The 25,741-nt window shown below is 41.1% G+C and overlaps 1 protein-coding gene across 12 annotated transcripts in view; it reads right to left on the reverse strand.

Annotated features, from left to right (window-relative positions):
* Nucleotides 1-3,437: 3,437 nt before the first annotated feature.
* Nucleotides 3,438-25,741, reverse strand: part of PITPNC1 (phosphatidylinositol transfer protein cytoplasmic 1) — a 268,903-nt gene continuing 246,599 nt past the window's right edge. For 11 of the 12 annotated variants that reach the window (XM_042967495.1, XM_042967499.1, XM_042967497.1 and 8 more), the window contains 2 exons: nt 23,354-23,417; nt 3,438-8,117 (listed from right to left, as the gene is read on the reverse strand). In XM_042967495.1, coding sequence (XP_042823429.1) covers nt 7,801-8,117; nt 23,354-23,417 — 381 coding nt within the window. In that variant the 3' untranslated portion in view covers nt 3,438-7,800. Of the gene's footprint in view, nt 8,118-12,156; nt 12,276-23,353; nt 23,418-25,741 lie in introns of all 12 variants that reach the window. The other variant, XM_042967493.1, reaches the window with a different exon arrangement.

A 25,741-nucleotide genomic window follows, 5' to 3' on the forward strand; every position in this document is an offset into this window, starting at 1 on the left:
AGGCCGGGGTAAGGATGTACAGGAGATCCCTACCCATTTCTTTGTAATTTCCTGCGAATCCATAGTTCTTTCAAAATAAAAAGTTAACCCAAACACACGACACGGACAACAAAAAAGTAAAGACAGCAGTCAGATGGCGAACGAATTTGAGGGCAGATTTTATTCCTTGTCCTTGTGATATGTGAGGAATGACCATTCTCCTTGAGGAGAATTCTCTCTTCTCCAGGAGTGGCTCTCACCTGGCGTCAGTGAGAGAGGATGATGCACAGTCTGTTGATGTCCTTTTTTCGGGGGACACACATGCAATCTATCATCATTTTCTTTCCAAGAAGTTAAAGGAAAGACTTAAGCTTCTGCTGTCCTTACCAAGGTCCTGTTAGAATCAGGAAAGCATGGATTCTAAAATAAGTGAGCTTGAGTTCTTACTTTCATTCTCTCCTGGTTAAAAACAAAACAAAACAGGGGCGCCTGGGTGGCTCAGTCGGTTAAGCAGCCGACTTTGGCTCAGGTCATGATCTCGCGGTTTGTGAGTTCGAGCCCCGCGTCGGGCTCTGTGCTGACCGCTCGGAGCCTGGAGCCTGTTTCAGATTCTGTGTCTCCCTCTCTCTCTGACCCTCCCCCGTTCATGCTCTGTCTCTCTCTGTCTCAAAAATAAATAAACGTTAGAAAAAAACAAAACAAAACAAAACAACCCCAAAAAATTCTGTTGGCATTTACATGGTGGTTTTCAGGAAATCCTCAAGTAAAGATGCATTCAATGTTATCACTGAAACTGCGAACGCAAATGAGAATTGATGTTTGTTTATTCAATTAAATGGAGTTCCTTATGTTTTTGTCTCTTTCGTAGCCAATGTTTCTGCAGTGTAGTAAGCCAGCGAAGACACTGAACCTCTAAATAAATCAGAGAACTTCTTTGTCTACGTTTGCCCTTCATCACATGAACACCCAAAAAGAGAGTATTAATACGTTAAACCAACAAAGGACTTCAATGGGAATTGGATGCTAGCAACTGCTTAACAAGTGGAGAGTAGTAAACTTTTAAAACTGTAAATACTTGTTTAAAAAGACAAATGTTCTCACTCATATATTGTCAGCAGAACTGTAAATTGTTACAATTTTCTTTGGAAGAGATGTTGGCAGTAAATACTCACTCATAAAAACATTCGTATCCTTTGGCCCAGTAATTCAATTTCTGGGAATTTACCCAAAACAAATCATTAAAAAGAAGACATAAACTATGTTATAAAGATGCTCCTAACAACACTCTATATAATAACAAAATCCAGAAAATAACCTAAATGCCAAATAATAAAGGAATGTTTAAGTAAACTACGAATTTCCAACCTGGGGGACTATTATATAGCTATGAAAAATGGTAAACAGGCTATGTACCAAATGGAAAGGTGCTTATAAAACAATTAGCAATCGTCAAAGCATTTTATAGAAAGGTATGCACTTATGAGTTACCTTCTATAGAAGAAAGAGCAAACTCTACAGTGCTTAATTAAGGTGGGAAGTGAAATTCATGTCCTTGGGTCTATAGAATAGATTTTAGCAAAATGCAAATACATAGAATAAGTCTAAGATGGGTGTGAGGAAATTCAAACTTGTAGAAACATTTATCAGTTTTCAAGTTACGTTCTGAGAAGAGGCATAACACACATTAGAACTGATGGCTGGTCTTGGGGCGCCTGGGTGGCTCAGTCCGTTAAGCGGCCAACTTCGGCTCAGGTCACCATCTCACGGTCCGTGAGTTCGACCCCCTCGTCGGGCTCTGTGCTGACTGCTCAGAGCCTGGAGCCTGTTTCAGATTCTGTGTCTCCCTCTCTCTGACCCTCCCCCGTTCATGCTCTGTCTCTCTCTGTCTCAAAAATAAATAAACATTTAAAAAAATTAAAAAAAAAAAAAAAAAGAACTGATGGCTGGTCTTTAACCAGTGCATACAGAGGGGAGCAAAGCTATCTTTGGAATGCTCTGGATGTGATCACTAGTGTGCTTAAGATGACACAATGATTCTCAAGCGTTTCTCAGGAGCAGCGAACTGCCAGCATCTTGCATGTGGAATCGCTTAGAAGCAAGAAAGTTATTTTGAAAGATAAAGGTTTAAAAAAAAAAATCACAAAGGTCCAGATGTGGCTGTCCTTAAATATGCTCGAGAGACAGAGTGGGCAGTCTCCCTTCTATAAATTGGAGGGGAAATGATGATCTCCAGGCTTTTGTGTCTGTCTTCTAAATTCCAGGTGTTTAATTCATTTTGTAAGGTTGGTAACGTTGCTCTGTAATGTTGCTGTACCGAACAGCCACGTTCAGTAGGATTTGAAGCCATGTCGAGTTTCCTGGGCTACATCTTACCTTGAGTCCTCACTGCTGGGACCAGAGCCAGAGCATTAAGGCAGAGTACCAGACTGTTTCCAGTCTTCCCAGTTAAATGTTTGGACTTGAATGGCATATCCCACTAGGTTGCATGTTATAGAAAAGGAATTTTTGAGAGCACGGAATATTAGAGGGCTGATAATTCAACGGAGAAAGTCAACATAACAAACTTGAAAACAGGGCTTTGCTTGGATCAACCACGTGGAGTTAAACACACACACACACACACACGTACATGTACACACAGGTTGATTGCTGTTCCAAGGCCATCAAAGCTTCAGGTTTGAGAGGAACATTTTCATAGAGGGATATTTCAGAACAGGGCTTGGAGGAAGGATACATGATTTATCCTGAACTTGACAGGCCAAGGTACAATCGGAGGTTGGAGGCAAAAACTCCCAAAGGGAAACAGGGAATTTTAGAGAACAGTGTGGGCATTTGGACGTCTAAGAGTAATACTCAAGCAGGAAACACTGATTAAAAGCAGTACTGGTAAGCTGGTAAACTACAAACTATTTATTCACCAGTAAGCGTCCAAATACTTAGCAACCTTTCTAGTTTGGCCCCAGGAAGAAACAGCCAGGCTGGCTGTACCTGAGTTTGCTGGCACAAAGTGAAGTCTGCGTGTGTGGAAAAGAGAATTTAAAGGCGGGGTGGGAGTGGCAACGGCGAAATGAGAGCTATAAAAGCAAGCATGTTTTAGTTCATCGGCTCAGTGTGACATGATTACGTGAAAGTTTTCGGTGTAGAAAGCCTAGTTATGGTGCAGTTATACGAAGCCTGTGGCCTGATGCAATCGGGACACGGATGTTGACATCAGCTTCAGGTTTGAAGAGAGCATAGGCTGGGAGGTAGGTAGCAAACGACTGCTGACAAAGGGCAGTAAAGCATTTCTGTCTTCACTCTACCCACTCCCACTCCTACCTAGACTTAGGTCTCAGTGCCGACCATTGGCTCATTCCTTCTTCCTTGAAGCTTCTTTTCCGGCAACCCGCAAGTTCACAATTGCTAACATTCCCTTGAGAGTGGCTGAGAAAGGGAAAGAAGGAAGCTACACTTGGAAAGAAGATTGCTTTGTAGTTTATTTACAATAGAATGTAAGAAAAAGGAAGTTATTAACAATAATAAATAACTGGGGGAAAAAAACCAACAACACAAAACAGCCATGAAATGACACAGAAGGATGGCACGTATGATGATCAAACCGTGCTTGCTTTGCTCGTAGTCTGTAACACTGTGCATTCCAAAACTTGGTCCTTCGGCAGTGGCAGTGGTATTTTGACTCCATATACGTAACTAATCCAGATCCCGGCTTGAAATGTAAACACTAAAAAATTACACTCGAAACCACACGTAAGGGGCATAGAGATAACAACAACTCAAAGAACCTCTTCTTGGTGATGACACAGAAACTGAAGGGAAACTTGCAATTCGACAGACGTTTTCCATTTTAAGCAAAAACATCCAGAGGCTTATCCTAATGCACTTGTGAACAATGAAATTGTAATAAGGGCATCTGAAAAATTCTTAACATATTCACATTCTCTTATTGCACTAACTCCTAAAAAGCTTACACACTTCTATTTCAAATGCAAACAGATTGTTTTGAAGGTAGAACACAGAAGAACCCAGTAGGTGTTGTCTCTGCGTGCCAACGCTGTGCTCTCGAGCAACACTTCAGTTTCAGCAAGAATGGAGAGTTTAAATGGTCTATTTATGATCAATTGCGGTTATTAAACAGACCTTTTTTTTTTTTCAATTTCAAGAATTATGGCTCAGATGGCAGGTTGTCACCTAGCCTACTGAGTCAGATGATCAGAAAGGGACTAAAGCTATTTAGACAATTCTCCTCTATTGGATTATCTGAATACACATTCTATGTGACTAAATTATACTCTGGCCCTTGTAACAAGTAAAATTCCTATTGACGTAAGCCAGCCAGTGACCTTGTTGTTTCTGAGGCCACGCAGAGATGCTAAGGTAAGTAAAATTGGAAAACACACATAAAGACAGTAGTCTTGAAATTTCCATGGAGAAAATGACTTCCTGAGAAGTGTCAGAATCTTTTCTCTTAGGTCACTGTTGATGACAGTGTCATTTGCTTTTGGAGGTCTCGTGTTTTTCTAAGTGTCTGCGTTCATTCGACACCCACAACTGCACCCCTTAGAGATTTATTTTCACAATCCAAAACATGGGTATTAAATCCTCCCAAATTAAAACCATTTCCCCCCACACACAGATGCAAACCCAAAGCAGAAGGTTTATAACTTAGTTCACCAGCAAACTCTTTGTTTCTGTTATTACGTTGGTAACTGAAAGACGTCACAGACTCCTTTGTTATGCTTTTCCTTTGCTTTGCTTTATTTCAGCCCAACTGTAGGAAAATGCGATGATCTTCAGAGCTCATCTCGGAGAAAGTCTGTGCAGTAAAAACACGGAGACCTTCTTATCCTGGGACAGCACAGCCAAAGCCACAATGCTGTATTATAGCCAATGAGCAGCACAGGGGTATTTCACCATTTGAAATCCACCCAAAGCAATGATATTTATGGCCATTTTGATGGTCTCCACTAACGACAGAGATAAAGATGGGGTGAACATATGTGTTCTTCTATGGATTATTTATTTTAATTTGGCTACCAGAGACTTAAAACTGGTGGTGTCTGATTCACTATACTATATTTATATATATACAGGTATAATACAATTTCGGTGAACAAAGTTGAAGGTTTCCACACTGCAGACAGAGGCACTGAGTTAAGATTCTATGTTTCCCCAAACATGCTTAATAAATTCAAGTTTCGGCTTTGTTTTCTTCTAAGTTTCCATCATGCAAGCATTTAATTTCCATCCTTATAGGAATTATTAATGGTCTATATACACATTCATCGCAGGCTTGTATCACACAAGAAACAGACTCATGTATGGAGAATATGAAAGGACAGGTGAAAAATCAAGATAGACAAAATATTGAAGTCATTTATGCCTTGTGATGACCGGATTAAATATTCAAAGCAGCTAAGGGAATATTTGCACCCCCCACCCCCTTGTTTAAATGCACACACACCACATGTAGACAGGAAAAACTGAACATACTTGGAGTGCACACACATTTGTTGGCTAAAAACCACACGATCATTGGCAGCTTTGAAACTGATGTCTGTGTTACTGAACTGGCTACAGGAGAAAGAAAACTCACAGAAAGAAATCAGAAATCAGCTTTCTAAAGCATATAGCATTGTTGACCTTGATAGCAGAAGCTGCTTTACAAAAAAAGAAAAATGGCAACGGTATTAATGGAAAAACTGGGTGCCAGATGTGTTAACAACCTGCACAAGATAAATCTGTTCTGTGCAAAAATAACGATCCCGCCCCATCCTGGCAAATTTCAGCTGGCAAATGGTAAACAAATACGTGTACTATGTCAGTGTCTTCTGAGCGTAGAAGCTTGCACTCGAAAGCCACACATTCTCATTAAGTACTACTGTGTGGAGAGGGGACCACTGAGCAAGTCCAAGAGGTTTGAGAAGATTAAGTTTTCCCACAGGCAAAAATCATGCTACTATACCATGCAGAGAGGTCTTACTACAGCGCCGTCATTCTCAGGGAAGAGACGCACCGTGGATCTAAGCTATTTGCAACTGGTTTCCTTTGAGTTCTGGGTTTATTTATTTATTAAGCTCAATGTCAACCTGTAGATAAAGAAATGATCTTGACAGTCTGACGTAGGACTTAGAATACTCGGTGCTGGGTTCGTGGGGCCAGCGCCTGCACCTTGGGAGAGTTGATCAATTGGAAAGACACTATGCAGCGTGCTGAGCGCTGAGACAGAGAAGCAGGCAGGGTCCACTGGCTGAGAGGCTGTTTGGGAAGGAGAACACGCTCCTTGGTTTCTGTTGTTTCCTTTGGAATCTGTGTTTTGGGAAGGTCCCTTTCCTGAGGTTGGAGGTTATGGTCAGGAAGGCTAGCTGGGGCCTCGGAGTTGCCCAACTACCTTGTCGTCTTCCTCTCTTGGAGGACAAAAATAAATGCTAGGTTCTGCTTGCCCTTCCTTCTGCGTTTAAAGGCAGTGAGGCGCGATGATGGCAGATTTTTCTCTTTAGAGGAAAGGAGAGTTCGCTTTCTGCCATTTGGGTTGAATGGTCTTGCTTCCTGTCAGCCTGGGTTCTGATCCTGCATTACGGCTACTTGCAGAAAAGAAAGCTAGCCAGGGGGGCACCTTTTCTCATGCTTCCTGTATACTCTACAAACAGGAGTCATCAATTCTGCTCATTCTCTCCGCCCCCCCCCCCCGACAGCATTTACTCCACTTCTGCAGCATTCCCAATATTTGGATTTCAAGTAAGAGCAAGAGAAGGACAGTCTTTTTTAAGGTCCGGTGATGGGCAATCTGTTCCAGGGAAATCTGGATGCTATGAAAAGTAAAACCTGGAGAGGGATGGGAGACAGTTCTCTTTTTCAGGGTTCCCAAACCAGACATCCTGACAGTGCTTAAGTCCAGTTAGCTTAGGCTACCCCTGCGCTTTTTAGAATGGACAAAGAGTCAACGAATTCTACTCAATTAATTGCAAATACTGTGAATCTTAATGGATGACGGAAGGTGGACAATTCAGGGTTTGTTGGTACCTGTGGAGACAAAGGACGTTTGCCTCACCTGGGCCTCTTGGTTCCTAAACCAAGCCATCCCCAAATCAGTCAGTTACGGCCACACTCATCCATGCAATTCTGAAAGGTTTCTGAGGCCACAAGGGCACAAAGGGGGAAGTTATTAAAAGACAGAAACAAGTGGAATCTTTATTAAATTCTGCGAAAGGTATAAATAAGTTCTCACTAATTGCACTTGGAGCCTCTATAGGTTGATAATTAAAATTTTCAAAAAATTTAAAGAGTTAATTAGGCCCCAAATCCTGAGTCAGATTAATCAAAATAGGAATCTCAGTTAAGTACTAGTATTCAAGTCTTGGTGATAAACAGTTTGAAATCGAACAGTTAGGTATGTTATGCCTGAGAGTATTTTTGAGAATTCAGGTTTGATGAGAGGAGACTGACTTCACTATTTTACCACCCCTGTAACAGTGGCATAAGGTTTTCATTTATTTACTCTTTACGTCCACACCTACCTCATCAAATGCTCAATAACAAGGCTTCCTGCCTTCCTCCCGGCTTCCAGCTGTGGTTACAGAAGATTCCTTCTGTCCTTTGCAAGCCTTACATTTTACATCTAGTATGATGCTGTGTGGCATACTTAGGGAATCGTATTATATGGGAAATTACTTAACCACATGCATACTCAGAGATCGAAAGAACATGGTTGAGTGACAAAGCAGTCTTTTTCTCTATCAGAAGATTCTTAAAAACAAACAAACAAACAAACAAACAAACAACCCAAATGAAAATATAAAAACCCCATGAAAGATTCATAGGAAGTTACTCTAATTTGGGCCGACATGGCTTATCTGAAAAGTGTATGCCAGGTAAATTCAGGGTGGCTTTTTTCTCAGGGTCTGGAAGCGTGAGAGTTTCTGGGGCTGACTTTTTCCGGGGTCGATCTTTGGGAACGGACAGAAATTCTGGTGCGTCTGTGGAGAGAGGTGTGGACGGAGCACTGGAAGGGGCACTGCGGACTGAGGAAGGCAGCAGGGGGATGCTCGAGATAGAAATCGCAGGAGGGAAAACGCCAATTTTCCTGTTGGTGGCTTCCTGAGTGGCTCGTTCAAATTCTCGGACTTCATCCATTGTCATGTCTTCAAAGAAAAAAAAAAAAATAGAAAAATGACCAGTCATTTAGAAGAGATGCAAATGGCTTTATCTCTACACCTGATTTTAAGGGAACTACGGGAACTGTATCATAAAGAGGTCTGTCCAGATTATAAACCAAAAGTAACACTGAAATGCTAAACCCTAAAAAAAAATTTTTTTTTTTTACTAAGGCAAACCTCTGGGGAAGAAAAAAATTCCTTTATGAATATCCATCCAAGATTTTCCAAAGCATTCTTCAGTGAGTAGTTTAAATATTCTGAATTAGAACTGATCAGCAGAGTACAGAACCAGACTGTGTGTGTGTGTGTGTGTGTGTGTGTGTGTGTGTGTGTGCGCGCGTGGTGGGTATATGGTATGATATATGGAGCTATTATTAGACCTAGTCATCTTTTCTATAAAGGGAAGACAGTTAAAGCCATCAATGGCCCAGGAATGACACATATTACTACCTACTTTAGGTCATGCAAGTATACCTTTATAGGGTAAAACAGGCAAATCATCAGATTTTCTTCTTATTCAATAAATATATTTTTTTGTATTCTGGGGGTTACTGGTTTCCTGACTGTGAACCCATCCTGACTATCCATCCTGTATTTTAATTAATTCAGCTTAAAAAAACAGGTAAGATAATGACAACAACAAACCCTGCTAATTATCCCAAAGCCAAGAAAAATAAAGCCATTTTTCAAGGAAACATAAAAGAAAAAAAGCATTCAAGAAATAAATTCAGTGATGCCCCGTGTAAGAGGAATTGCCAGATGATGGAGATTTTCTAAACACCTGAGATGTTTTCATTTAAGTGAGAAAGTAAAAAAATATATCTATTTTAAATGTAAATCTTTCCCTAATCTTCTATTTATTTCTTAAACAGATTTTATTTTTAAGTAATGTCTATGCCCAGCGTGGGGCTTGAACTCACAACCCTGAGATCAAGACTTGCTCGCTCTACCAGCTGAGCCAGCCAGGACCCCACCCCGCCCAAGTGTATTATATACACTTGCTACCATTTAGACCTAATACATTGAATATATCATTGTGCTACAACACAGTGATGACTCCTCTATCACGGCCTATTTTTTTTTTTTAATAGTTTGAGATCTCTAGTTTTCAAAACTCTACGACTATTACCATCATCACTATTGTTACGGTTCTTATTAATTACTCTCTGGCTATCCCTGGTCCCCTTTGCCATTTTTCCTTACTGGGAACAGAGAAAATAGGTAACTGGGCTTATTAGAAAAAACACTGAGTGAAAGTCTAAGGGCTTGTCCTTGAATAAAAGGTGAAAGCTATTGCCCATGGATTTTCTACATGTGTTTTAACTTCCCACAGACCCATTTTTCATTCTTGTCCTCTCCCATGCACCGAGTGGTAGAACCATGAGATGACAGTGCATCAGCTAGCAAGGCGCAATACATCCACTTTGGAAATATTAATTATGGGATGAATATTCATAACATGGTATTAATCATTAGGAGATATAGATGCATATATTAGGTCATATCGTAACATGAGCAGACCAGAAATGTTTCTTTGGGTGTTGAGTTTGATCAGTTCCTTATAGATTTTGGATACTAACCCTTTATCTGATATGTCATTTGCAAATATGTTCTCCCATTCTGTCGGTTGCCTTTTAGTTTTGCTGATTGTTTCCTTCGCTGTGCAGAAGCTTTTTATTTTGAAACCAGAAATATTTCTTAAAAAACTAAACCCTTAAGAAGATTTCTTGGGAGCAATTGTTAAAAGATTCTGAAAGGGGAAATTTATAAAGTAAATAAAAAATTACGATCGTATCGATATCGTAGAAAATTTAGACTATAACAAGAAAAATTGTACCTATAAATTTACCACTTAAAAAAATACTAAGACTATTAAACAAGCTAAGAAATGAGACTAAATTTTTAAAAAAGAAGGATTTACTCCAAAATATAATTGAGACTCCCAGAAAAATTTTAGTGAATGGAGTATGTTTCTGCTATAATAAATAAATGTCATCTTGGAAAATTAGACTTCCTAGTGGCTAGTATAATGCTCTACTCCACACATCCAGCAGGGGGCAGAGAGCATCCAAAATACAGAATTTGGTTTTTACATTCCCAGAGTCTCTTAGAAGTTCCCTTCCTTGAAGGCACTGAAACTGCTCAATGGAAAAGAAGCCTGTGATTTTCTTATTGCCATGTTCATGGATGCTAATTTTGCATAATTTCAACCTACCACGTCCTGTCTTAGGTTGAGGATTTAAATTTTACTGAGCACGCCTGCAGTTTTTACTTGTGACGGACAGCAGCCTCTTGATGTCAACTGTTTTTCATTATGATAGAGAAGAAAGACAATGGAAAAATAAATGGTCCCCAATTTGATGGAATTCCAAAGCATAAGGGAAATGTCGTCAGCACTCAAAATAACTGCTCTGTATAACTTCTGAGGAGATAGGCATCTCTTATGCTGAAGTCATGGGAACCACAGTGAATCTCAGCCAGAGAACTCATGGGGCTTCCCCATGGGAGAATCATTCTAGGTACCACTGTCTACATACATAGTAAACGGACTTTCTAATGGTAATAATCACAGCCAAACAGAAAGGAAACCAAACAAACAGCCGTAAGCCATAAACCATAAGAGCCTGGAATGAGAAAAGCACTTCGCTTAGTATCCCTGGGAATGTGGCATTTCTCCCCCTTTCCCCTGGCTTCCTTTGTCTGGTCACACTTCCAGCAAAGCAGCTTTCAGAGCGCGGCTGAGCGAGCGTTAGCATCTAAGATTCCAAAAGGAAAGGGAATAGAAAATGATGCATATTCAAGGACAGTGTCTTCAATGAGCATTTCCAACGTGAGCACAGGGACAGAGGAAAGGGGGAGGTCCGGCTGGGACTGGCCTGTGCATAGAGAGGAACACCCCAGTTAAGTCTACCCTACAGCTTTCCGCAAATCCAATCACTGCGTGCAACCTGGGGAGGAAAGGTCAGGGCCATTTCGGCCTCAAGGACAGCCACACACACCCGGCAGGAACAAACGAGCCTTGCGGGGCACACACCAAACACATGCTCTAGAAACTGAACCAAGAATTTCCAAAGTGCAACCAAAAGATCTTCACAATTCCGAAGCGCCCATTTACAACAATGGCCGTTGCTCAACTTTCCACAACTAGGTTACCCGTTTCTTAAAAACCTAGTACGTCCTGTCCTGCGGCATGGGCCAGCTGACAGGCAGGCTCAAGCCGATACCCAGAGAGATCACGGCTCTGGCCAAAAACACATACAAACAACTTGATGATTACATTTTCTTCGTTATCTGTATCTCCCCTTCATTAGCACCAAATGATTGGGAGGGAACAATATTCAAAACGCTGACATACACCATGCAGTCAGCTCTCCATGTCCAGTGTGCCACTAAATAACCTGTGGCTCTCTGAGTCTCATTTTAAGTCCCAGGCCGGACGTGCTACATGGCCCAGCACACTCCCAGCTCACCACACCTTCACCGCTCAGCCAGTGTGTGCACAGATTGCACCCCATCTTGAGATGAACCCAAGTAAAAAGGAACTGATTGGCTAGAATAGAACAGCTATAAAGAGCCATAGAAAGCATTTCAAAGGAAATGTAAAGAAATCTCAAATACCAGATGAGTCACAAGCTGTCCCTTGAATGAATAACTTGAATGCTAACTACGTTCTTAAAAGTTACGGTCACGACGTTCTAGTTTTCCTAGGACTTCTGTTTTCACCCCTGTCTTCCTCCATGGTGCAGGCCATTCACCAGCCACAAATGTTTCCCCTCTCCACGTTCTTGGGTTGTAGGAGTGTAACAACCCCCAAATCAAGCGGCTTTTTGAAGGAGCGAAAAGTCGAGAGGGGGGTGACACTGTCCAGTTTAGACCCAGCTCAGGTTCCTCACCAACAGCCTCTGGGCGACGACGACATGTTTTTGTGGCAGGTCGAGAACTGAACGTTTGCAGTATTTCATATTATCAGTTTATGTGTACGTTTGGTAAAGGGTGGGCAACATGTTTTAAAAATTCTACATACACTTGTTTGGGCATGGCTCTCTATGTCATCCACAGTGGAGGAATGCTGATTGCAAACTTTTATGTTGGTTTGTTCATGCATGTTTTTCTCGTATTCCCGAACATCATCCATTGTCATATCTGAAAAAAGGTCAAGACGTTGGCAACTACTGTTATTAAACGCAGACTTTCAAGGGGGAGACTTTAGGGAAAGATGACAGCGGAAGCCAAAGAGAGGTTTAAAAAGCAGGGAATTCACTAACTTTATGAAGAGGATGTCATAAAGTTAGCTACACCAGCCAAACGGGGAGTGAGTGCAAGGAAGTTAAGTTGAAATAGTCTTAGAACAGAGAAGAGTGGAAATTATTTAGGGGTGAATCTTGTAATGTGAGCTAGATGGGTAGGAAGTATTAGCACGTGGGCAGAGCCATAGCCTGAGATCTCCTAAAGCGATCGTTAGAAGATCCCTTCGGGAACGGGGTCAGGTTTGTTTGGTTTAATACTTACCTTTCATACACCCTTCAAAACAGATTTGGAGATTTTTTTTAAGTCAACGCATTCGACCATAGAAAGGACACTTTCATTGCTAGTGCAGGAGACACGACATGGAAGGCAGACAAACGATGTTTACCGGTACAAGGGATATTGGGCGCAGTGCTCACACATGGATGTATTTCTGCACAGAATTCATAGTGTTGGAGAGTGCGGGTCTACATCGAACTTCAAGTCTAGTCTAACAGCTTGGAGATGGCTGGCATTACTTCCACCTACACTGATCTATAAATAAAATGGCACATGACATTATGCTTTTGGGTCTGAGTCTGTAGTTTTTCAGCATTTCAGGATAACGATCTCCTAATCTAGTGGTTCCCAGCAGGGGACAACTTTGTGACAGTTTCGGTTGTCACACCTGGGGTGGTGGTGCCACTGGCATCTAGGGGGTGGAGGCCAGTGACGCCACCGAATATCCTACCAATGCACAGCACTCTCCCCTTCTCAACGGGGAAGTGTCTGGGCCAAAATGTCAACGGTGGTAAAGGCTGAGGAACCCCCGTCTAAATCCAACTGACAAAAAGCTGAAACAAAGAACCCATTCATCTTCAGTATGTGAAATGCGTAAAAATAACTCTTATTCTCACTTTCAAGATGGCTGCTGTTTTACCCTCAACTCCCCACCCTGCTCTTTGGTTATTTTACACCACGCTACCAGCAATCTTCCCAGACAGGCATTCCTCTGTTGCTCTCATGGCAGAATTTAACTTCATGCCCCTCTACAATGAAGGTATGCTGAATTGGTTATGCGACCACCCCGATCACGAATTAGCTTGGTGGGGATTCAGAGAGGGTATTCACAGCTGGAATTTTTCCCTAAGTATTTGCTGCATCATGTGGTTTGCTGTCTTTTTATATCAACCCATGTATGTCATGTGAGCTTCTCTTCATCTCCACAGGGTACACTTGCCAGAACCCTGTGATTCAATTCAGTGTGGTCTGGGGCCAAGATGGAGGGCGGCTCTAAATCCGAACCTGGGCTATTTTATTTAGCCGATGACCCCCCTCCCGCCCACCCCAAAACCATCAATCAAAAATACTGTCCATAAATCAATGTAAGTATCGAGGATGCTAAGCAGCAGTCTGGCCAGGCAAAGAGCATGCTTTTCTTTTAGAAAATCGAGGTAACTGGAAAGCAATAAAGAGACGCTGCTTTGTAATTAGAACAAACGTTATCTTAATTAACAATATTCTTTCAATACAATCAACTTTAACCTCAAAGGCTAGTTATCAACATTTCTTAAACACAAATGCACCTGGAACAAATACTGAGGTCATTTTTAAGCTAAGACTTTGGGGACGTTTCTCTATATATGTGTTCATTAGACATTTCCCTCCCTCCCCTCCCTTCCCAGCCACTGGCATGACAGTATTTTGGCAAACAAAAACAAAGGCATTGTAGTTTTTTTGTCCTAGTGAATCCCAACAGAAATCGTTCTTTATCTTTAATTAGCTCAACGTGAGGAGAAGGGTTTAACTGTGTAACCGTGTGCTTTCAGAGATATTTCAATTTTGTAGATGTGAAGAAGGATTTAACAACAAAGGTATTCATTACTGCCTTGTTCGTAATAGTGAGAAATGGAAAACAACCCAGGGGACTGATAGTAATATACAACCATTCAAAAGTGATGTAGAAGAAAATTAACACTATAGAGAAATGTTCTTGGTATATTGTCAAAGATTGGAGGTGAAAACACTGTATGTATTATATGAAATCATTTTTGTCAGAAAAGCATTACATACATTTTAAAAAGACTAAAAGGATACATTTCAAAATATTAACGGTGATTGTTTTGAGGAGTTGGAATTATAGGTAATTTTCATTTTCTTCCTTTTGTTTATTATTTCCTACATCAAATCTGCTGTACTTGTGTAAGAACAAAAACGAAGAACATTATTTAAAATCTATTGTTTGGGGTCAAATACCATCAGTTTAGGATTGGTAAGGAGAAAATACAGTTTTCTAGGGGCACCTGGGTAGCTCAGTAGCTTGAGTCTGACTTTGGCTCAGGTCATGATGTCGGGGTTCGTGGGTTCAAGCCCCACTTCGGGCTCTGTGCTGACAGCTCAGAGCCTGGAGCCTGCTTCAGATTCTGTGTCTCCCTCTCTCCCTGCCCCTCCTTTGCTCATGCTCTGTCTCTCTCTCTCCCAAAAATAAATAATAAATATTTAAAAATAAAAAAGAAAATATAGTTTTCTAGAATTTCTGCTCCTTCTAGAAACATGGTACCTTTTAAACAAATTTTTTTTTTAAGTTTACCTATTTATTTATTTTGAGAGACAGCACAAGCAGGGTAGGGCAGAGAGATGGGGAACAGAAAGAATCCCAAGGAGGCTCCACGCTGTCAGCACAGAGCCCGATGTGGGCCTTGAACTCAACAACCGTGAGATTATGACCTGAGCCGAAATCAAGAGTCAGATGCTCAACCGCTGAACCGACTGAGCCATCCACGCACCCCACCTTTTTTGTTTTGTTTTGTTTTGTTTTAAACGAAGAGTTACAAAACAAAGTTCCAGGAAATTTCACCTAGAAGAAGAAAATCTCCCAATTAGACCACATAAGACTCCTGAGTTCTCCCTATGTACCATACATACATGCTTATGGATACGATGTAAATATTTTCAATATTCCTTAGTAATTTATGGAGAGCCTAATCAGTGAAAATATTCCTGTTTAGTTTATGTGGTGAAATGCATTATGTCTTGCTTCTGCAAAGTATATTACCTCAAAATCTATATATGAATCAATTTTTTAGTGAATTCGATTGCACTGCCCAACGACAGATTATACTTTCAGAGATGATTCATCTTCATTATGGATTGATTTTCAATGATCAGAGAATGACTTCTAACAGTTTAGGTTCAAACCTTTTTATTTCTAGTTCATGTATACTAAGACACTCTAAAAGGAAACTTATGTTAATTGTTTTGTAAATAGACCGATAAGTAATCACCCCTCAATATACAGATTTGGAAGGTCATAATTTACTTTTCATAAATAACGTTTCTTAGATAAAAGGTTTTTAAGTAAGTAACACTGGGCTAGTTCCTTGATTTAAGAGTATGTTGTAACTAGTATGATGTTTCTGTTGGTAAGAAAGGTACATCATAGTATCTCTGACATTAGGCTATCGGAAGTTTTATGTGTGTGTGTGTATGTATATATATATAACACTGATATGATCTGCTCTGGGAAGTATGCTGGGGGTATAAATGCCCTCATTACACTTCAGTGGCACAAGATTTCCTCTCTTTGCCCTCTTGCGAGGCCGTTTCTTTCCTTCTCTTTCTTACCCTCCTTCGGATGAGGGGAGAGCTGATCCTGTCTCCTACTCCAGCCACGTGGAGGTCACACTGAATGTGGTCCAGATAGAACCTTCCCCCCTGCCAGATGACTGGGCTGAGATGGGAACCTTCTGCTTTTATTACCAGTCCACTTTGTCAAAGAAGCTCTGGATCCAGGAATTTGTTAATTGAGGAATCTGCTTTGATTTCTTCAGCTGTGAACTAAAGGCTTTCATTTAAAAACAAAATATAGGGGGTGTCTGGGTGGCTCAGTTGGTTGAGTGTCCAACTTTTGGCTCAGGTCATCATCTCATGGTTTGTGGGTTCGAGACCCTCTTTGGGCTCTCTGTTGTCCGCACAGAGAGCCTGCTTTGGATCCCGTGTTCCCCTCTTTCACCCCTCCCCTGCAGCATGCACATGTGCTCTCTCTCTCAAAAAAAAAAAAAAAAAAAAAAAAAAAAAAATATATATATATATATATATATATATATATATATATATATTATATGGGGGGGGGTGCCTGGATGGCTCAGTCAGTTAAGTGTCAGATTCTTAACTTCGGCTCAGGTCATGATCTCATAGTTTGGGAGACTGAGTCCCGCTTTGGGCTCCTTGCTGACCTCAAGGAGCCTGCTTGGGATTCCACCCCCACCCCCCCGCCCCTCCCTCACTCGCATATGCACTCTCCCTCTCAAAATAAACATTAAAAAAAAAAATACGAAGAAGTGACATTAAAAAAATATATAATATATATACACCTCCACTCTATGAATGTTGGTCTGCTTCAACCATTTTCTGCTTTTTAATAAAATATGGATTTCCGTGACTGTTTATGAAATCACTCAAGTAATACATGAATTGCGTTCCATAGAAATAATTCAAATAGTACTGATTTATATTGAGAAAAGAATTTAATTCCTTGTAACCTCTCCCACTAATCCTATTTTTTCTGAATATCACTACTGTTAAGAGTTTGAGGTACAGGCTTTTCTTTTCTATGAATTCTTTCTATGAATTCACATGTATATTACTACACATACATATAGTCTCACTTATTTCTACATTTATGGAATCATACTATATAGTACCCTATGCCATACATCCTACAAATACTGTTCTTTTTCTTTTTAAATTTTTATTTTATTTATTTATTTATTTATTTATTCATTCATTTATTTATTTATTTAGAGGGAGAGGGTACAAATGAGCGAGGGGCAGAGGGGGAGAGAGAGAGAGAGAGAGAGAGAGAGAGAGAGAGAGAGAGAGAGAGAAAGCTCACCCAAAGTGGGGCTCAAGCTCATGAACCTGGAGATCATGACCTGAGTGGAAATCAAGAGCCGGATGCTTAACCAACTAAGCCAACCCGGGCACCCCATTTTTATTTTTTTTAATACATTTTTAAAAAGTTTTAAAGGCGCCTGGGTGGCTCAGTTGGTTAAGGGTCTGACTTTAGCTCAAGTCATGATCTCACAGTTCGTGAGTTCCAGCTACAAGTTGGGCTCTGTGCTGACAGCTCAGAGCCTGGAGCCTGCTTCGGATTCTGTGTCTCCCTTGCTCTCTGCCCCTCCCCTGCTCACGCTCTAGGTCTCAAAAATGAATAAATGTAAAAAAAAATTAAACAAAATAAAGTTTTATTTATTTAAGTAATCTCTGCATTCAACATGGGGCTTGAACTCATGACCCTGAGATCGAGAGTCACATACTTTACCGATGGAGCCAGCCAGGCACCCCTATACATATTGATCTGATTTGCTTTTTCCACTAATGGAAAATATACATATTTCCATACTGGTATATATAGAACTAGCTTATTCTTTTTAACTGTCACAAACAATATTCACAGTATGGGTGTATCGTAATTTATTTGCTCATATTCCTATTAATAAAATAAACACTTAAACTGAGACTAATTTCTAGCTTTTATAAACAACACTATACTGAATAGCTTCTTTGTACCTATATTCAAGGGCACATGTATAAATAAACAAATTTCTATAATAAATTTCTAAAAGTGGAATTGCTGGGTCATAGGTTTTCGTACTTAATCATTTTTATAGAAACTGTTTATTTGTTCTCCCACTTTATCCAAAATGGAATATTTTCAAGATCTTAAATTTTTTGCTATCAGATGAACAAATGAAATGTCATGTTTTGTTTTCATTGTATTTCTTGTGATTAGTATCAAAGTTATTGGTCATTTGTGCTTTTTTCTATGGTGTACCTATTAATGTTCTTTACCTTTTTTTTCTACTGAGTTGCTGGATTCTTTATTTACAGGACCTCTTTATACATTATAGATATTCTCTGTTGGCTACCCTATACTACAAATATCTTCTCCTCGTCTTTCGACTTTGTTTATGGTGGCAATTTTTTTTCAATCGCTTTATTTTTTAAAGGAGGCAGGCTGACTTCACCGTTTGTGGAGGTAAGATCATATATTTGAAAGGACAGAAGTCAGCTGAACATACAGAGAAGTTACAAATGCCATGGGACAAAACGTCTGCAATCAAAAATTTTCCTTCATTGTATTGCATAGCTACAGCAGCTAAAATTTTAATGGAGTTATATACTTTAATTCAATGACCTGTCTAGTAGTACATGTTTTATTTCCTTCTACAAACATTTTCTCTCTACTTCTAAGATCTTCAGCCTAAACAGAAGCAATTTTTTCTTAATACTAGGTCAAAATGGAAGTGTTAAACAAGTGGTTGGGTTAGGGGCGGAGGGAGGCTCCAGCAACCATGAATGAAATTTGATACTCCTCGGCTCTAGCAAAATGGCAATTATCCTTTGGCGTGGGGGGGGGGGGGGGGGTGGGGGGGGGCGGAAGGGAAAGAGAGAATGAGGTAGGGGCAGAGAAAGAAGAGAGAGAATCCTAAAGCAGACTCCGCACTGTCAGCACAGAGCCTGATGCGGGGCTTGAACTCACGAACCATGAGATCATGACCTGAGCTGAAATCAAGAGTAGGACGCTCAACCAACCGAGCCATCCAGGTGTCTCCTGCCTTTAAAACTCTTTACAATGAGGGGTGCCTGGGTGGCTCAGTTGGTTGAATGTCCAACTTTGGCTTAGAGCACGATCTTGTGGTCTGTGAGTTCAAGCCCTGTGTCGGGCTCTGTGCTGACAGCTCAGAACCTGGATCTTGCTTCGGATTCTGTGTCTCCCTCTCTTTCTGCCCCTCCACCACTCACGCTTTGTCTCTGAAAAATGAATAAACCTCAAAAAAAATTAAAAGAAAAATAAAGCTCTTTAAGGTGATTATAAATTCAATACAAGCTTGTTATAAATAGCTTAGGGGTGGGCTCCACTTTTTTTGTAGTGAAAGTAGCCAATCCTCAAGTCTTGGTCAATTACCCTTTCCATGTAATTCAGACCCCTAAGATCTAGAATTGTAATACACGGTTATGATTTTTTTTATAGTTCTTAATTTGGGGAGGTAGAAGAGAGTCACAGATCCCTTTGAAAATCTGATGAGAAACTAGGAGTTCTCTCCCCAGAAAAATGAACACAGGCACACACACATAAAACGTTGTGTCATAGCCACGGCACTGAAATTCATACTTCAGGAAACTGGAGGCCATGGGAAAATACCGGCTTGGTGAGTTCAACCAGCTAATGCTAGTCTAGTCTCTCAGTAGGCTTCCTTCTCCACCTTGGGCTAGCTCCATTCATCTTTAGGCCTGCTCTAGGGACTGGAGAATAATTTCTAAGTCACTTTCATGAGGGACTTTCATCTATACTAGCAAGACTATGCCACCCTCCCCACCCCACCCCCCACCCAGTCTCGTAATTTTTTTGGAAGGGTGACTATTTCAAAGACGTTCATGAAGTTCCATTCAATCATAGCCTCTCTTTGGCAATCCTCTTTGTGCCTCTCTCAAAATACCTCCAGATTTGTGAACCTTTTGTGGACATGGTTACACTTCACAATGAACATGAGCAGAATAAAATTTGTTTAGGGAAATAGTTATGCGATAGCCACGTGCTCAGACTCAGAAAAGATACAAAATTAATCCTTGGGTAAGAGAAGAACAACCACCATGGACAATGTCCTTCCCACCGACCCCCCTCCCCCCTTCTTTCTTCTTAATTAAGCACTGGAGGTGGTTAGCTTAATTAGAGAGAAAGACATTCAGGGGTGCCACTGCCTATGGTGTAGAGTTTGTGTCCGGTACAAACACATCGCCAGGGAGGCCAATGGGACTAAAATTCAGCCCTAAGCTGAGATCACCTGCTGAACCGGCCCAGAAGGATGTTCTTTTTTCCAATTCTCACAAGGCACCGAAGCCTACCAGTTGGCCCGGAAGACATCCACCATTCTCTAATCTGTTTGGACTGAATTAATTAAGCTGTACTTGCAATCTAATCTGATTTAAAGTTGTTCTTAAACTTTAGCAAGTATCCGAATCATCTGGAGGGCTTGTTAAACCACGGATTGCTGGGCTATTCCCCCAGAGTATTTTATTCCGTAGGAGCCCAGAATTTGAATCTCTAACAAGTACCTGAGGTGGGGGCTGATGTTGGCCTGGGGACCTCACTTTGCACCAATGCTACAAACCATAGGCAAGGGTTTTTTAATTTTAACTTTATTATTATTTATTATTATTATTATTTTTTTTACTTTGGACCTTTTCTGTGTCTACTAATGAGAGCCTCACTGAGCCTACTGGGACCAAAGAAAAATAAGTAACTTCAGGTAGCCCAAACTGAAGGGCCATCCTCATGGACAGTGACACACCCATTTCCCCCGAAAGGCCCACAGTCCCTAGGATCACCTTGAATAAGGGACTGAGAAGGCACTCTGTGGGCAGGGCTATTATGACTGAGCCGTCTGTAGCTGTGTAAGGAAGGAGCCACAGTTTTCCTGGCAAGCAGTTGCGGGGGAGGGGGGCAAGAATGCCAGTAATTTACATGAAATTGATGGGGTGGTTCCTAGACCCCTTGCCTAGTGAAAAGGCTGCCTGTTTTGGTTGGAGCTAAGACTGTGTATACAGGGGGTGGAGACCTTCTCTGCAGAGTACATGGCTTCCCCATGATCTACATCCACTAAACCACACACTGCTTTTCTGCACTCAGATACAGAAAGGCTTTTTGTCAACAGACTCCTTGAGTTGTTAATAGGTCCACCTAACCCATCCTGAGTAAATAGGTAGGCATTCTCCCTCTGAAAGCTCTCCAGGACTGGAGGCCTCTATTTTCCTTTGATGCATTAGTCTAGCTTTGGGCCCCCTGGAATGGTCTGAGATTTTTTTTTTTTTTTTTTTTTTGGACTAAAAGACTTTAAGTCTCTTCCTTGCTCTGGCATGCCTGAGACAGAAAAGAATCAGCCCCCATTTTTTTTGTACCCCAGCCATTCCGCATTGGATGCCCACCCACATTTTTTTTTTTTTTTTTCTATCCTGCCTCTACTCAAACCCTCTTTTCTGATCAACAGGCTTGAAGTGTTTTGTCCTCTTAATCAGGAACCAGCTACCCTTTTTGATGTTGCCTTTTCTGAAAAGACCTCTATGGCATTCTGGTACTGGAAGGAAATCTATCAAAGTGCTCTCCCTGTCTCTTCGTCTTCAAAGTGTCAGATTCTTGGCCCTTCAGGTCCCCATTCACTTGCCAATTATTCTCTGAATATCCTTTTGATATTCTCTTAGTGTTGGTGGCAAGGACACCACGAGCTTAGAGAAGTCAAAGTTCAGAGAGAGCAGCAAGTCTTCAGGATTTTTTGCGTCTATGCGCCCTCTCTAAGAAGCTGAGAAAAGCTCCGGGTGTGTGTGTATGGTGGGGGGGGGGAGCAGAAATATTTGTTTCATGATCAGGGTAAGTAATCACAGGAGGCTCTCCCTCTACCTGCCTTGGGGAGACATCATGAAAATCATGACAATGTGGCAAGCCAACATCTGCTACACATAAGCAGTGTCCTGGGGGTGTGCGGTAAGAACGAACAAATGATGATCTTTCAAAAGAATCTCTTCCAGAGGTCTGCCTTTGGACAAACCCAGGAAGATGCACTTGGCTCTCCAGAAGATGCAGATCTGGGAAAAATGCACACACACACGCACACATACACACACAGACCAAGCCCTCCAGAACAAGGTCTTTTGAAATGTGGCTCGAAGCAGCTAATGACATTAATGACAATCATTTTCTTTGCCTGTTTAGTCCAATGTATCTTTTCATTGTGGATTTGATATCTTCTGCTAAGAAGAGGGAGGGATTGGTGGAACAATGACAGACAAGCACCAAAATGCAATGTAGGTTACACTGAGGACAAATTCAATTCACTTAGGAAGAGGCCAAGGAGGACAGCATTTCATTGGCTAATCAGATCTAACCCAAGTCACCAATTGGGTGTGTTCATCTCTATTTATAGTCAAGGACAAGAGCCTCTGATGACTGATTCTGGGAATGTAGAAGATTCATGTGGATGAAATGATAGTGCTGCGAATCTGGAAAGGGTGGTCCATCTATCACAGGATGAAGCAAACCTTATTTTCTTTTAGTGGAAATGTGCAGAACTTGTTTAACTCCTCCCAAATCATGAAAAAAAACGAAAGAAAGAAAGAAAGAAAGAAAGAAAGAAAGAAAGAAAGAAAGAAAGAAAAAGAAAAAAGCCACAACAGTCTTAGTTAGGATGAAGGGGCACCTATGGATCCTTGCAGAATCCTTAGGTTTTTAGTGAAAGAGTATTGCAAAGTGTCCTGTGAATCCAAGGGTTCACTTTCACTTGATATGATGCTTCAGACAGTTTTGATCTTGAATCGAAGTCTGGGATAAATCAGGATGGGTTTAAAACCCATCCAACAGAAGTACAGAGCCCTTGTGTTCTCAAGTATGCCAGCAGCAAAGGTACGGAGGTCCTACTTACTAGTCAGTAACTAAGTACAGTTGACCCTTGAACAATTAGGGCGTTAGGGGCGCCAACACGCACATGCTCTCCTGCGGAATCGAAAATCCATGCGTAACTTTTGACTCCCTCCAATAGCCTACGACTGACTGGACGCCTTACTGATAACATTAACAGCTGACGAACACATATTTGTATGTTCCATGTAATCAATTCTGTATTCTTACCATCAAGAAAGCTAGAGAAAAGAAGAAGATGTTGTTAAGAAAATCATAAGGAAGAGAAAACACATTTACAGCAGTGTTCTGTGTTTAGTGAAAAAGAAAATCTGCCTAAGTGGATCCACACAGTTCAAACCCGTGTTGTTCAAGGGCCAGCTGTACCGTGGTTATTTGAGACAAAGCTTCGATCGTTATATTCTTCTTTGTTATGTTCCCACAGACAGCGCTGCTGGCAATTCAGGGCGGAATAGTCCTGCCTTTGCTGTGTCTTTCTAGGTAGCATCTGAAGCCAGGTGGGATGAAGGTGGGGAAGGTGACTTACCATACCACTCATCAACCCATGCAAAAGCCTGTCTATGTCCAATCAGCAGAATATCCCGGACCACCTAAAAAAGTAGAAGAAGGAAGGTGAAGTAATAACCACGTCTGACGAAAAACAATCCAGAAAATAGGTTGTTCCCAATTCTAGGAATCCTGGCAATTACAAATTTCTCAATCACTCTGTCCATGGGACGGCAATTAGAGTCTCATGGACACAGATACGGGCTCGTTCGCCCCGAGTCCTTCCATGGCATGCTCTACTCGCTGTAAGTTAATCTCTTCATCTTGTTTGAAACTTGGACTGGGAGTGTATACATTGTGGACAACCTTACTTGGCAGTCGTACAGCAGGGGCTGGGATGGATCTCTAAGCTCATCACCCTGAGACTTTTCATTTATCTTTACCTAAAACAGGTTCAACTTTTTGCTTGTGGGACGGTACGTGTCTTGCTGGTGCAAGGAGGTCCTAGGTGTTGGGAATCAAGAATGCTTTTCTGGATAGCAAGTGACTTCTAAGCAAAGAGCACTTAACTCTTCCCTGAGGAAATAACCTAAATATTGATAAAAAAAAATTTTTTTTTAAAAATGTAATTGAAGGTGTGGGATACGAGATAAAGAAATATCATTTGGGGAGTGACTTTCACATAACAGAAGGGGAAAAAAGCAGTTTACACAAGTATTATTGAAAGAGACGAAATAGGGGCGCCTGGGTGGCTCAGTCGGTTAAGCGGCCGACTTCGGCTCAGGTCATGATCTCGCGGTCCGTGAGTTCAAGCCCCGTGTCGGGCTCTGTGCTGACAGCTCAGAGCCTGGAGCCTGTTTCGGATTCTGTGTCTCCCTCTCTCTGACCCTCCCCCGTTCATGCTCTGTCTCTCTCTGTCTCAAAAATAAATAAACGTTAAAAAAATTTTTTTTTTAAAAAAAAGAAAGAGACGAAATAAAGAGACCTCAGCAGGTATAGAACAGATGGGGATGGTAAGCTTGGCTAGGAGACAAAAGGAAGGAAATTGTTTCTTGTAGTGACACGCAATGGCAACAGAAGACTAAGAAAGATAATATATATATAGCTTGTGTGTATATGTGTGCCTGTGTGTAACCCTGTTCATGAGTTTTAATTTTATTTATTTATTTATTTATTTATTTATTTATGAATCTTCTGGTGCTCTTTTTGTCCTCTATAAATATGCCGCTTTACGTTTCTTGGATACGCACACGCTCCCTTCAACATTCCTTTCTTCTTGCCAAACAAAATCCAGCAATTGTCAAAAACCTCTCACGAAAGGTTCAAGCACGTTTCAATAAATGAAGGAGTTTAATCTGGCGAATTTGCAGAAACAAGGGAAGCGTTTATAATGAAGTGTTTATTTCTCCATGCCTCTGGATAGCTGGTGAGGCTTTTATGATTTGGAAGGAGGAAATATGTCACGAAAATAAGAAAAAACATGAAACCATACACACTCAAGTGCTGACTGTCAAATTCATGGAAATGAAAAGAACGGCATCGAGCCATCAGTAAAATATACCCTATTACATTAAGCACAACACAGCTGTCTGCTGGAACCAAGAATTCAATAATGTGCTAATGGCTCGCTTTCGAACATTTTTTTCCCCCTTAACTGTGAATAGATTCTTAAAAAACAAAAGTATTCAGAGAAAGGCGTCCCTGGTACTTTAAACGCATGCAAATACTAGCCTCCTATACTCATTAGCAGCTCATGGGCCACAGCAGGTGTGGTTAGGGGGTGTAGATAACACTTCCTTATATTTGGAAACGGGCATGCCTTTTACTAGAGCATAATTCCTACAGGTATTGTAAAGAAACAGAATCTCAAAACTAGCCAAAGTCATCGGATGAGAAAAGAAACACAATAAGCCCTACAGCAATCTAAATAGGCTTTGAGAAGAGAAAGGAGGATATGACAAGTGCTCTGTGTAGTGGCCCCGAGAAGAGGAGATCATTTTGGGCTAAAAAATAAGGGGGTAGAGATAGTGCAGGAAGTCAAAGAAGATATAGCCCAGGTTAGACACAGAGCCGGGAGCGTCTTCCCGCTTAATCGCTTGGGACACGGCTGGGAAACAGGTGGTCCCCAAAACTTGATTTCTATGTGTCTCTCACGTGGCTCCCACCTCTGGCTGGGCCGACAGGGCTCTAGAGCGCAGAAGAACGATACACCTCTCCGTTAAAAACACACCAAAGCTCTCAGATCTGTTCTAGAGTCTGCCATTCTCATGAGCCCAGGTTCAATCTATTCCTTTGTACTTAAATTCAAAATGTATACGTGTTATTGCCAATCGGCCTTCAATCTCAGTAGACCAATCCGTCTAAGTAAGTAACACAAAGCTCAGTGCATTAACGTTAAATTCCAGCGGCCCCAAAAGAATTTCAGAAA

This window comes from Panthera tigris, chromosome E1 (assembly GCF_018350195.1).
Source record: "Panthera tigris isolate Pti1 chromosome E1, P.tigris_Pti1_mat1.1, whole genome shotgun sequence".
Taxonomy (NCBI): domain Eukaryota; kingdom Metazoa; phylum Chordata; class Mammalia; order Carnivora; family Felidae; genus Panthera; species Panthera tigris.